The sequence below is a fragment of the Dipodomys ordii genome, unplaced genomic scaffold, assembly GCF_000151885.1.
Source record: "Dipodomys ordii isolate 6190 unplaced genomic scaffold, Dord_2.0 Scaffold163, whole genome shotgun sequence".
NCBI lineage: Eukaryota > Metazoa > Chordata > Mammalia > Rodentia > Heteromyidae > Dipodomys > Dipodomys ordii.
Window position 1 is genome coordinate 907949 of NW_012267379.1, and position 11987 is coordinate 919935.

General features: G+C 67.9%; 1 protein-coding gene across 1 annotated transcript in view; it reads left to right on the plus strand.

The window, feature by feature from the left end:
• The first annotated feature begins 344 nt into the window (after positions 1 to 344).
• Positions 345 to 11987, plus strand: part of Fasn (fatty acid synthase) — a 30983-nt gene continuing 19340 nt past the window's right edge. Inside the window, exons 1-35 of the mRNA XM_013033136.1 lie at positions 345 to 472; positions 949 to 1101; positions 2161 to 2334; positions 2485 to 2685; positions 2794 to 2916; positions 2990 to 3105; positions 3195 to 3329; positions 3860 to 4322; positions 4417 to 4601; positions 4820 to 5009; positions 5312 to 5406; positions 5594 to 5728; positions 5805 to 6008; positions 6110 to 6225; positions 6376 to 6548; positions 6621 to 6812; positions 6879 to 6959; positions 7039 to 7218; positions 7298 to 7477; positions 7558 to 7761; positions 8053 to 8357; positions 8447 to 8815; positions 8895 to 9059; positions 9137 to 9255; positions 9329 to 9483; positions 9572 to 9784; positions 9873 to 10023; positions 10104 to 10282; positions 10354 to 10473; positions 10589 to 10711; positions 10788 to 11011; positions 11087 to 11288; positions 11387 to 11538; positions 11628 to 11719; positions 11805 to 11956. Of these exons, the coding sequence (XP_012888590.1) occupies positions 346 to 472; positions 949 to 1101; positions 2161 to 2334; positions 2485 to 2685; positions 2794 to 2916; positions 2990 to 3105; positions 3195 to 3329; positions 3860 to 4322; positions 4417 to 4601; positions 4820 to 5009; positions 5312 to 5406; positions 5594 to 5728; positions 5805 to 6008; positions 6110 to 6225; positions 6376 to 6548; positions 6621 to 6812; positions 6879 to 6959; positions 7039 to 7218; positions 7298 to 7477; positions 7558 to 7761; positions 8053 to 8357; positions 8447 to 8815; positions 8895 to 9059; positions 9137 to 9255; positions 9329 to 9483; positions 9572 to 9784; positions 9873 to 10023; positions 10104 to 10282; positions 10354 to 10473; positions 10589 to 10711; positions 10788 to 11011; positions 11087 to 11288; positions 11387 to 11538; positions 11628 to 11719; positions 11805 to 11956 (6148 nt within the window). The 5' untranslated portion in view covers position 345. The remainder of the gene's footprint in view (positions 473 to 948; positions 1102 to 2160; positions 2335 to 2484; positions 2686 to 2793; positions 2917 to 2989; positions 3106 to 3194; positions 3330 to 3859; positions 4323 to 4416; positions 4602 to 4819; positions 5010 to 5311; positions 5407 to 5593; positions 5729 to 5804; positions 6009 to 6109; positions 6226 to 6375; positions 6549 to 6620; positions 6813 to 6878; positions 6960 to 7038; positions 7219 to 7297; positions 7478 to 7557; positions 7762 to 8052; positions 8358 to 8446; positions 8816 to 8894; positions 9060 to 9136; positions 9256 to 9328; positions 9484 to 9571; positions 9785 to 9872; positions 10024 to 10103; positions 10283 to 10353; positions 10474 to 10588; positions 10712 to 10787; positions 11012 to 11086; positions 11289 to 11386; positions 11539 to 11627; positions 11720 to 11804; positions 11957 to 11987) is intronic.

Here is an 11987-nt window from a genome sequence, read left to right on the forward strand (position 1 = left end):
TGGCCGGAGGGCGGCGGTTGAGCCGGGGGCCGCATTACCCTGTCCGGGCTAGGCCTCGGCCCCGATCTCCCCGGGCCGGTGGGAGGAGGCGGAGGCAGCCCTGGCTCAGGGTGGCCTGCCCCGAGGGGAGCTCCTCGGCACTCCGCCCCCTCGCGCCTCCCCCGACCCCTGGGGTTGTGTGTCTCCCGTCCCGTTGGGGATCTGGGGCTGCCGAGCACGGCAGGGTCATTCCAGGTCATTACCTGGGTGGGTACCACCAGGTCAGGGCTCCAGCACGGGGGAGGGCAGAGGCAGGAAGCAGTACCGCTGGACTAATGTTGGACCACGCGGCCAACCCACAGAACCATGGAGGAGGTCGTGATTGCTGGAATGTCCGGGAAGCTGCCCGAGTCGGAGAACCTGGAGGAGTTCTGGGCCAACCTCATTGGTGGTGTGGACATGATCACGGAGGACGACCGGAGATGGAAGGCCGGTGAGCAGCCCAGCGGGACCTCGGGGTGGGCGGGCTGCAGGAAAGGCTCTGGAGCTGGGGTGCTTTTTGGAGTAGGGTGCTTAGAGGGCTTCCACACAACACAGCTCCGTTGACAGTCCTGCCTTGAGCGTCCTCCATCCCCACCCCTTCCTCTCCCCCTTAGGCCAAGGGGACTGGGTCCCCCCACCGGGCCACCCCCTGCTCATGCCGGCAAGATGGCCTGTGCCCTGAGCTGGCACGCAGCACGGCCGGGGAGGCTGGCTTGATTCTCACGCCCAGAGCCGCCCTACCTGATGGACGGGTGTGGGGTGTGAGTCAGCGTGCTGCAGCTGGCTCCACCAGCCCCGCGCCAGGCAGAGGGTCTCACAGCTGGGGTCCCCCACTCCCAGGGGACCTCTCCCAAGTGGCCTGGGTGCCCGGGGCCTGCAGTGCCCCTGGGCTCCTTCAGGGGGCATCCTGCCTGCTCTGACTCACAGGGCTCTACGGGCTGCCCCGGAGAAGCGGCAAGCTGAAGGACATATCCAAGTTCGACGCGTCCTTCTTCGGGGTGCATCCCAAGCAGGCGCACACAATGGACCCCCAGCTCCGGCTGCTGCTGGAGGTGGCCTATGAGGCGATTGTTGACGGAGGTGAGTTGGGGTTTGCTGCTGCTTCCCAGGGCCCTGTGGGGGAGGGGATCATGCACAGACAACTTTCTGCCGAGGTAGAACTTTCTGGGATGGGCCACTGTGCTCCTCTCAGCATTGGTGTACGAGGCCCTGGGTTCTTGCACTGCCGGGAGGAAAAGGAAAGAAAGTGCCGTAGCAGTGGCTTTCGTTCAGGAAAGCATGGCATGAGCTTGCCTCTCCCTGGTCCCGGCCCCAATGTGGACCGTGGCTCAGGTGGGGCCCCCCCAGTGTCCCAGACGCGCCCTGTCACGGGTCTGCTCACAGCCTGGTGTGGGGCCGGTCTGCAGGTGCGGGTGGAGCTGGCAGCTCTGGCTTCTCGGCCTGCTTGTGAAGAGCTGTGCTTTTCCCCGTACGGCTCTCCAGATGGCCCTGTCCACTCAGCTGCCCAGCAGCCTGGGGCATGACCCAAGCCTCTCCTGGGCCAGTCTCCCAGTGGGCGGCCAGCGTGGAGATGACGAGGGTAGGCCTTGGTCTCTAGATGCCAGCTGGAACTGGGGTTAGCCATGGAGCCCAGATCTACACCCCAGCCTCGGTGCAGTGCAGGCCCAGCAGCGTGTCCCCCGCCGGCCTCCACGGTGGGGGCCTTTGCTTCAGGCCCTTCTGCTGCCCAGTCTCTGCGCAGCGTCCTCTTCCTCCCCGGCCCGGACACTCGGCCTTTGTCTCCCCCGCAGCTCCTTATCTCAGTCTGTCCCGAAGCAGGCCGCCTTCCATGTCGGCCTGCTTCTTGCCCAGCAGGCTTGTCAAGCCTGCCAGTGACAGCGGCCACAGTGCTGCTGGGGACAGTGCTGGCCTCTGTCCTTGCTTTGGTTGCTCTTTGACCCAGGCCTTGGGGCCCCAGCCTGCCCCCTGGTGCCCCACTTCTTCTGTGACCTACTTCTCGTTTCTCAGCCCTACCTGGGCTGGCTGCCCACCCCTGGCAGTACCTGCTCAGGCCTCTCGGGCCTGCTCTTACCCCAGCCTGCTGGGTTGAGGGCCCGAGGCCTCCACTCAAGAGTTGGGCCTGACTGCCGCTTCTGACAGGCATCAACCCTGCCTGGCTCCGAGGGACACACACCGGCGTCTGGGTGGGAGTGAGTGGCTCAGAGGCCTCTGAGGCCCTGAGCCGAGACCCGGAGACGTTGCTGGGCTATAGCATGGTGGGCTGCCAGCGCGCCATGATGGCCAACCGACTCTCCTTCTTCTTTGACTTCAAAGGTAGGGTGTCCCAGCCTCGGGTCGGGTGGGGGGCAGCACTGCCTGGCTCTGGGTCGCCGAGGTGAGCCGCGTGGCGCCCAGGGACACGTGCTGCTTGGGCCAGGGTGGCTGCCCCGGGACGCCCACACCTGCCTCTGGCCCTGCCCACAGGGCCCAGCACCGCCATCGACACAGCCTGTTCGTCCAGCCTGCTGGCCCTGCAGAGCGCCTACCAGGCCATCCGCAGCGGCGAGTGTCCTGCTGCCCTGGTGGGCGGCATCAACCTGATGCTGAAGCCCAACACCTCGGTGCAGTTCATGAAGCTGGGCATGCTGAGCCCTGAGGGCACCTGCAAGTCGTTCGACGCCGAAGGTGAGGCGGCAGGGTGGCCCTGGGCGAGACCTGCCCTCGCCCTGCCAGGAGTGGGCTCACGGTCCGTCCCGAGTGGCCGGGCCCTGCTGAGGCTCTGCTCCACCCCAGGAAATGGGTACTGCCGGTCGGAGGCCGTGGTGGCCATGCTGCTGCTGAAGAAGTCCCTGGCTCGACGGGTGTACGCCACCATCCTGAATGCTGGCACCAACACAGACGGCTTCAAGGAGCAAGGTGGGCACGGGGACTGCAAGCCGCAGGGCTGGGGCAGCCACAGGGGCTGACGCTGACTTCTCCCGCCACGCAGGTGTGACCTTCCCTTCCGGGGAGGTGCAGGAGCAGCTCCTGCGGTCCATGTACCTGCCGGCCGGGCTGGACCCTAAGGCCCTGGAGTATATCGAGGCCCATGGCACCGGCACCAAGGTGAGGAAAGGCCCCCCCCCGGCCCCCACCTGTGACGCCCCACCTCTGCCGGAGGCCCCTTGGCTCACCCTTCACCTCCCGCCCCACAGGTGGGCGACCCCCAAGAGCTGAACGGCATCGATGAGGCCCTGTGTACCTCCCGCAAGGACCCCCTGTTGATCGGGTCCACCAAGTCCAACATGGGGCACCCTGAGCCTGCGTCGGGGCTGGCAGCCTTGGCCAAGGTGAGCGGGACAGGCTCTGGACCCCCGGGCCAGCTAGGCCCCCCCACAGCCACGCTGGTCTGTGCTCTGAAACAGGAGCCCCGGCCTGACTCCGGGGGAATGTGGGATTCTGCCCTCCCGGACGGCTCCTGTGCTTGGAGGTCCTGCTGAACAGTTTGATGGGATGAGGATTAGACACCGGCTGGGGGCAGGCATGTCTCTGGGGCTGGGACCGTGTGCTGGACCTGAGAATGGGAAGAGGCCTGGGGCCGGCACAGGCAGATAGCTGTTCTGGAGTGCCCACACTTCACCGATGACGACCTGCACAGCCAGGGGCCGGGGCTTCCAGCCTGGCCCTGCTGAAGAGCCAGGGGCCTGCGTGGCTTGTCTGGAGGGTTAGCGTCCCGTGGGGGGGCCCCCTCCTTGGTTTCTATCAGGGTGGGGAGCACAGGGCACAAGGTCCAAAGCAGGGAGGGTCTCGTGTTGACCGCTGGAGCGTGCAGCTCCCAGGTGAGGGCAGTCGGCTGCCCACTGTCATGCTCCACCCACAGGTGCTGCTGTCCTTGGAACACGGGCTCTGGGCCCCCAACCTGCATTTCCACAACCCCAACCCTGCCATTCCAGCCCTGCGTGACGGGCGGCTGCAGGTGGTGGACCGGCCCCTGCCTGTCCGCGGTGGCTTGGTGAGCATCAACTCGTTCGGCTTTGGTGGCTGCAACGTGCACGTCATCCTGCAGCCCAACACCCAGCGTCCCCCCGAGCCCGCCCCCCACGCCGCCCTGCCCCGCCTGCTGCAGGCCAGCGGGCGCACCCCCGAGGCCGTGCAGAGCCTGCTGGACCAGGGCCGCCGGCACAGCCAGGACTTGGCCTTCCTGAGCATGCTCAACGACATCGCAGCTACCGCTCCCACAGCCATGCCTTTCAGGGGCTACGCGGTGCTGGGCGTGGAAGGCGGCAGCCAGGAGGTACAGCAAGTCTCCACGGGCAGGCGCCCCCTCTGGTTCATCTGCTCAGGTGAGTCCCCCTTCGAGCCCCCCGCGGGCCCGTGGGCCGCTCCCTGGCGCAGGACACCGCTATGGCTCCGGCCCTGACGATCTGTCTGGAACAGGGATGGGCACGCAGTGGCGTGGAATGGGGCTGAGCCTCATGCGCCTGGACAGCTTCCGTGACTCCATCCTGCGCTCAGACGAGGCCTTGAAGCCTTTGGGAGTGAAGGTGTCGGAGCTGCTGAGCAACCAGGAGAACTCTTTTGATGATATCGTGCACGCCTTCGTGAGCCTCACGGCCATCCAGGTAGACGCCCACCTGGCGCCAGGTCTGGGGTCCCAGGGCTCTGCCCCGCAGCAGAGCTGCGGTCACCACACCACTCAGCCCTGTCCCTGCTCGGTCCTTGGGCACCATGTGCCTTTAATTGGGCACAAGTCCAGGCTTCCAAAGAGGCCTAAGAGGCCTGGCCCACCGAGCTCGGGTGGGGAGGGGGGGCGGCCTCAGATGCCCTGCCCTCCCCACAGATTGCCCTCATCGACTTACTGACTTCCGTGGGCCTAAAGCCAGACGGCATCGTGGGGCACTCTCTGGGGGAGGTGGCCTGCGGCTACGCCGACGGGTGCCTGTCGCAGGAAGAAGCTGTGCTCTGTGCCTACTGGAGAGGCCAGTGCATCAAGGAGGCCAAGCTGCCGTCCGGCTCCATGGCAGCTGTGGGTAGGTCTCCCCCCGGGCCGGGCCCCTGGGCACCCTGCCCCATGACTGCTGTGTTACCCGTGGGGACTCGCTCCAGCTGGGACTGGGCAGCAGGACGAGGCCCTGCGCTCCCTCCTGGGCCTTGGGTCGCCCTGCTGAGCTCACCTGCCACCCGTCCATGCCCCTTCCCGCAGGCGACCGGATGAGGCGGGGGCTGGATGGCCTCCGTTCATGTCCTCCTCCTCTGAGCCCATCAACGCTCTCCCTGCTCAGAAAGGCGGGTGGGTGGGCCAGATCCCCTCATGGTCAGGCTGTGTCCACAGGCCTGTCCTGGGAGGAGTGTAAGCAGAGGTGCCCCCCCGGTGTCGTACCAGCCTGCCACAACTCCGAGGACACCGTGACCGTCTCTGGACCTCAGGTGGGCCCCGTGGCGGGGCGGGCCCCACGGGGACCAGGCCCCGGTGTCGGTTCACCAGGCCACACACATCCCCAGAGCTCTGCTGGCCCTGGGGGAACTCTGCAGCCCACCGGCTCCAAGACCTGGTTTGAGTGGGGGGCCCGGGACACCGCCTGCCGAGGCCCCATTGACCGCCTGTTCTGCCCAGGCCTCGGTGAGCAAGTTTGTGGAGCAGCTGAAGCAGGACGGCGTGTTCGCCAAGGAGGTGCGGACAGGGGGCATTGCCTTCCACTCCTACTACATGGAGTCCATCGCCCCCACACTGCTGCAGGCCCTCAAGAAGGTGGGTGCCGGGGGTTCTTGGCCCCCGGAGGTAGGAGTGGCCCCGGCAGTGGGTGCTGACCAGCTCCTGTGTGCAGGTGATCCGGAGTCCCCGGCCTCGATCAGTGCGCTGGCTGAGCACCTCCATTCCGGAGGCTCAGTGGGGGAGCAGCCTTGCGCAGACGTCCTCCGCAGAGTACAACGTGAACAACCTGGTGAGCCCCGTGCTCTTCCAGGAGGCCCTGCGGCACATCCCTGAGCATGCCGTGGTGCTGGAGATCGCGTCCCACGCCCTGCTACAGGTGTGCACCCGCCTGCCGGGGGGAGGGGCTGGGGTCAGCCCTGCCGGCTTGGGGACAGGGACATGGTGGTCAAGCCCCCCCTCTGCCCTGCCTGGCCCCAGGCCGTCCTGAAGCGAGGCGTGAAGACCAGCTGCACCATCATCCCCCTCATGAAGAAGGACCACAGAGACAACCTGGAATTCCTTCTCACCAACCTCGGCAAGCTGCACCTCACTGGGTGAGCGCCAGCTCCTCTTCCCGCCCACCGGCCGGCCGCATCTGTGCACACACACGCACATGCGCAGCATCCGCGCATGCACACACACACCCCGGGCATGGGGCGTGGGCGGGCCAAGTGCACTGCTCACAGCTCCCTTTCCCCGTCTAGCATCGACGTCAACCCAAACGGCTTGTTCCCACCCATGGAGCTGCCCGCCCCCCGCGGGACCCCGCTCATTTCCCCTTCTATCAAGTGGGACCACAGCCAGACCTGGGATGTGCCAGCCGCCACCGACTTCCCCAGTGGGAACAGCTCCTCGTCCGCCACCATCTATAACATGGGTGAGTCGGCCCGGCCGCGGGTGGGCTCCTCGGGTGGACGGGCAGCCACTGAGCCCCACTGCCTCCCTGCAGACACCAGCCCTGAGTCTACGGACCACTACCTGGTGGACCACCGCATCGACGGCCGGGTCCTGTTCCCCGCCACCGGCTACCTGTACCTGGTGTGGAGGACGCTGGCTCGAAGCCTGTCCCTGACCCTGGAGCAGACGCCTGTGGTGTTCGAGAACGTGACTCTGCATCAGGCCACTATCTTACCCAAGACAGGTGAGGGCGTCTCCGGAGAGGGGCAGGGGCGGGGGGGGGGTGCCGACTAACCCCGCCCCTCCACAGGAACCGTGTCCCTGGAGGTGCGGCTGCTGGAGGCTTCCCACACCTTCGAGGTGTCTGACAGCGGGAATCTGATCGTGAGCGGTGAGTCGGCCAGCCGGACCTGGGGGCAGGGCGCTGGCACCAGCCTGCTCAGACCAGGGCCCTCCTGCTCCTCACTCAGGAAAAGTATACCTGTGGGAGAATCCAGACCCCACGCTCTTCGACCACCCCGAAGGCCTGGAACCCGCTGAGCCCGCCTCTGCCCCCCGCCTGACCCAGGCGGACGTCTACAAAACACTGCGCCTGCGCGGCTATGACTATGGCCCCCAGTTCCAGGGCATCCTGGACGCCAGCCTCGAGGGTGCGTGAGGGCATCCCGCGGCTGTCCTGCAGGCTGGGGCGGTGAGGCTCGAGGGGGCTGACCAGTCCTTCTGCCGCAGGGAGCTCAGGCAAGCTGCTCTGGAAGGATAACTGGGTGACCTTCCTGGACACCATGCTGCAGGTGTCCATCCTGGGCCTGAGCCGGCGCAGCCTGCACCTGCCCACCCGCTTCACTGCCATCCACATCGACCCCGCCACCCACTTGCGCAAGCTGTACACGCTTCAGGGCCAGACCCAAGGTAACTGGCCCCTCCCTGGCCCACATACTGGCCATGTCCCCGCTGGGCCTGCCCGCTCACGGCCACGTACACCCCCACAGTGGCGGATGTGGTGGTGAACCACTGTCTGAGCAGCACGGTGGCCGGCGGCGCCCACATCTCGCGGCTCCACACGTCGGCAGCCCCACGGAGGCAGCAGGATCAGCTGACACCCACCCTGGAGACGTTCTGCTTCACGCCGCACGTGGAGCCGGGGTGCCTGTGGGAGAGCGGCACCCTGCAGGAGGAGCTGCGCCTCTGCATGGGTGAGGCCCCGCCTGGCCAGTGCTGGGCCCGTGGCCGGGACAGACCAGGCGCCTTCGGGTGCCGGCCAAGGTCTGCGGCTGCAGCTGCGCACCTGGCCTCAGTCTTGATGGAGTTCTGGGGATGCAGACCATAGACAGAAAAGGCCACTCCCACACCCACGTCCTGAGGCCGCTACCGCTCACCCCCAGCTAGTTCTCGGCTCCTCCCGCCGTCTACCTGGGGACAGGCCACAGTGGGCTCTGGGAGGCAGCGGGAGCTTCATGGGACACGGCCCCCTCTCCCCTCCGCAGGGCTGACGAAGGCTCTGCAGATCAAGGCAGCCCAGCAAGGGTTGAAAATGGTGGTGCCTGGGCTGGACGGGGCCCAGGCCCTCCGGGAGCCCTCGCCGCAGGGGCTTCCTCGGCTGCTGGCGGCCGCCTGCCAACTGCAGCTCAACGGGAACCTGCAGCTGGGCCTGGCGCAGGCCCTGGGCCAGGAGCGGGCCCTGCTGCCCGAGGACCCCCTGCTCTGCGGCCTGCTCGACTCACGGGCGCTCAAGGCCTGCGTAGACACCGCCATGGAGAACCTGCCCAGCCTCAAGATGAAGGTGGTCGAGGTAGGCCTGTCTTTGGGTGCTGTTGGGTTCCGTTGTGTTTGCCCCGAGAAGCTCTCGGTTTTGCTAGTCCTCGCTGCTCCACCCCCCAGGTGCTGGCCGGAGAGGGTCGCCTGTATTCCCGCATCCCGGCCCTCCTCAACACACAGCCCATGCTACAACTGGACTACACGGCCACTGACCCCCTCCCCCAGGCCCTGGAGCTGCAGCAGAGGGACGTGGCTCAGAGCCAGTGGGACCCCACCAGCCCCGCCCCCAGCCACCTGGGTGCCGCCGATCTCCTGCTGTGCAACTGCGCCCTGGGGCTGGGCAGCCCGGCCCTGGCGCTGGGCCACATGGCCGCTGCCCTAAAGGAGGGCGGCTTTCTGCTGCTGCACACCCTGCTCCGGGGGCACGCCCTCGGGGAGACCCTGGCCTTCCTCTCCTCAGAGCCACAGGATGGACCCTGCCTACTGAGCCAGGTACTGCTGCGGGGACCGGCGGGGCGGGGCCGGGGGCCTGGCTGGCGGCCGCATCAACTCCACTCACTCCCCCGTGCAGGAAGAGTGGGAGGGCCTGTTCTCGAAGACCTCCCTGCGCCTGGTGGGCCTGAAAAAGTCCTTCTACGGCACGGCGCTCTTCCTGTGCCGCCGGCCCGCCCCCCAGGACAGCCCCATCCTCCTGTCGGTGGAGGACCCCGGCTTCCAGTGGGTGGAGTCTCTGAAGGTGGGTCCCGGGGACTGAACCTGCGCGGTGTGCCTGGGCCGCAGCCCCTTCCCAAAGCTGATTTCCTGTCTCTGCAGAACATTTTGGCCGAGTCATCTCCTCGGCCCGTGTGGCTGACGGCCACGGACTGCCCAACCTCGGGCGTGGTGGGCTTGGTGAACTGTCTCCGCAAAGAGCCAGGCGGGCACCGGATTCGGTAGGCGAGCTGCCCGGCGCGCTGCCCCCGCCCCTCCTCCCTCCCTAGCCCCTTCATCGCTGGCCGTCCACAGGTGCGTCCTGCTGTCCAACCTCAGCCCCGCATCCCGTGTCCCCACACTGGACCCCGGCTCGCCGGAGCTGCAGCAGCTGCTGGCCAGCGACCTGGTGATGAATGTGTACCGCGACGGGGTCTGGGGCGCCTTCCGCCACTTCCCCCTGGAGCAGGGTGAGCGCTGCCCGCCTGCCGCGGGGTACAGGGAAGGGGCCTGGGCCCTGGCCCGGGCACCACAGCAGCCCTCCTCTCTTATCCGCAGACAAGCCGGAGGAGCAGACGGCGCACGCCTTCGTGAACGTCCTCACGCGGGGCGACCTGGCCTCCATCCGCTGGGTGTGCTCTCCCCTGCGGCACGCCGCGCCCGCCGGCACCGGCCCAGAGGGCACGCAGCTCTGCACCGTCTACTACGCCGCACTCAACTTCCGGGACATCATGCTGGCCACGGGCAAGCTGTCCCCCGACGCCATCCCAGGTACCGGCCGGGTCGGTTCTCTGGTGGGAGGGGCGGGCGGGCGGGCGGGCGCTGGGACCTGTGCTCACGCCTGACCCCTCCCCCCCAGGGAAGTGGGCCGCCCGGGACTGCATGCTGGGCATGGAGTTCTCCGGCCGGGACGCCCGCGGCCAGCGTGTGATGGGGCTAGTGCCGGCGGAAGGCCTGGCGACGTCTGTCCTGCTGTCACCAGACTTCCTGTGGGACGTGCCGTCCGGCTGGTGAGTGGGCGGGCCGCCGGGTGGGCGGGCCGCCGTGGGGGCGGCGAGCGGCCCTGAGCGGAGCCGTGCTGTGTCCCCAGGACGCTGGAGGAGGCGGCGTCGGTGCCGGTGGTCTACGCCACCGCCTACTACGCACTGGTGGTGCGAGGTCGGGTCCGGCGCGGGGAGTCGGTGCTCATCCACTCCGGCTCGGGCGGCGTGGGCCAGGCCGCCATCGCCATCGCCCTCAGCGTGGGCTGCCGCGTCTTCACCACCGTGGGTGAGGTCCCCACCCCGCTGGGGGGCCGGGCCCTGGTTCCCTGCCCGGGCTCACTGTGTCTCCCTCTTCAGGCTCTGCCGAGAAGCGGGCATACCTCCGGACCCGCTTCCCCCAGCTGGACGATGCCAGCTTCGCCAACTCGCGGGACACATCCTTTGAACAGCACGTGCTGCGCCACACGGGAGGCAAGGGTGAGGCCCGCCCTCTCCCCCCCCCCCAGCGGCCCCGGCCCGCCCTCTCCCCCCCCCCAGCGGCCCTCGCCCGGCCCCCGGTGTGGGTGGTGAGAGCCCCCATCTCCTGTCTCAGGTGTGGATCTGGTCCTCAACTCCCTGGCGGAGGAGAAGCTGCAGGCCAGCGTGAGGTGCCTTGCTCAGCACGGCCGCTTCCTGGAGATCGGCAAATTCGACCTTTCCAACAACCACCCACTGGGTGAGATGGTGGCTCTGTGGCCGGGGAGGGGGCGAGGGGGGGTGAGCGGGCCGTCAGCAAGCACGCCTCCCCCCAGGCATGGCCATCTTCCTGAAGAACGTCACCTTCCATGGCATCCTGCTGGATGCGCTGTTCGAGGAGGCCAGCCCCGACTGGCGGGAGGTGTCGGCGCTGCTGCAGGCCGGCATCCGTGAGGGCGTGGTGCGGCCGCTCAAGCGCACAGTGTTCCCCAAGGCCCAGGTGGAGGACGCCTTCCGTTACATGGCCCAGGGCAGGCACATCGGCAAAGTCCTCATCCAGGTGAGCCGGTGGAGGGGCCCGGCTCCGCCCGGGCAGGGAGGGGGCGGCCGCTGAGCGCCTTCTGCTGGGCGGCAGGTGCGCGAGGAGGAGCAGGAAGCCCTGCTGCCAGGCGTGCAGCCCGTCATGATGTCGGCCATCGCCAAGACCTTCTGCCCACCTCACAAGAGCTACGTCATCACGGGCGGCCTGGGCGGCTTTGGCCTGGAGCTCGCGCAGTGGCTGGTGCAGCGCGGCGCCCAGCGGCTGGTGCTGACCTCTCGCTCCGGGATCCGCACGGGTAAGCTGGCTAAGCTGGCGGGCGGTGGGGTGGGGCTCACCCCGGCCCTCCCCTAGGGGCTCCCGGAGGCCCGGCTGCCTCATGGCCTTTGTCCCCAGGCTACCAGGCCAAGCAGGTCTGCGAGTGGCGGCGCCAGGGCGTCCAGGTGCTGGTGTCCACCCATGACGCCAGCTCGCTCGAGGGTGCCCGGGCGCTCATCGCCGAGGCCGCACAGCTGGGCCCTGTCGGAGGTGTCTTCAACCTGGCCATGGTGAGGAAAGTTCTGGGCAACAAGTGCCTCTGACACCTGGGGGAGGGGTGGCGCCCAGGACCCCGGCCAGCGCTGAAATGACCCCACAGGTGCTGAGAGATGCCATGCTAGAGAACCAGACCCCAGAGCTCTTCCAGGACGTCAACAAGCCCAAGTACAGCGGCACTCTCCACCTGGACAGGTGGGTGTCCTGCCCGGTCACTGGGCTGCCTGCGCCGGGGGTCCCGGGGCCAGGTGCCGGCAGAGAGTGACGGAAATGCCCGCAGGGTGACCCGGGAGGCCTGCCCAGAGCTGGACTACTTCGTGGCCTTCTCTTCCGTGAGCTGTGGGCGCGGCAACGCCGGTCAGACCAACTACGGCTTTGCCAACTCCACCATGGAGCGTATCTGTGAGCAGCGTCGGCATGATGGCTTCCCGGGTAGGTTCTCACCCACCCCGCTGCCCCCCCC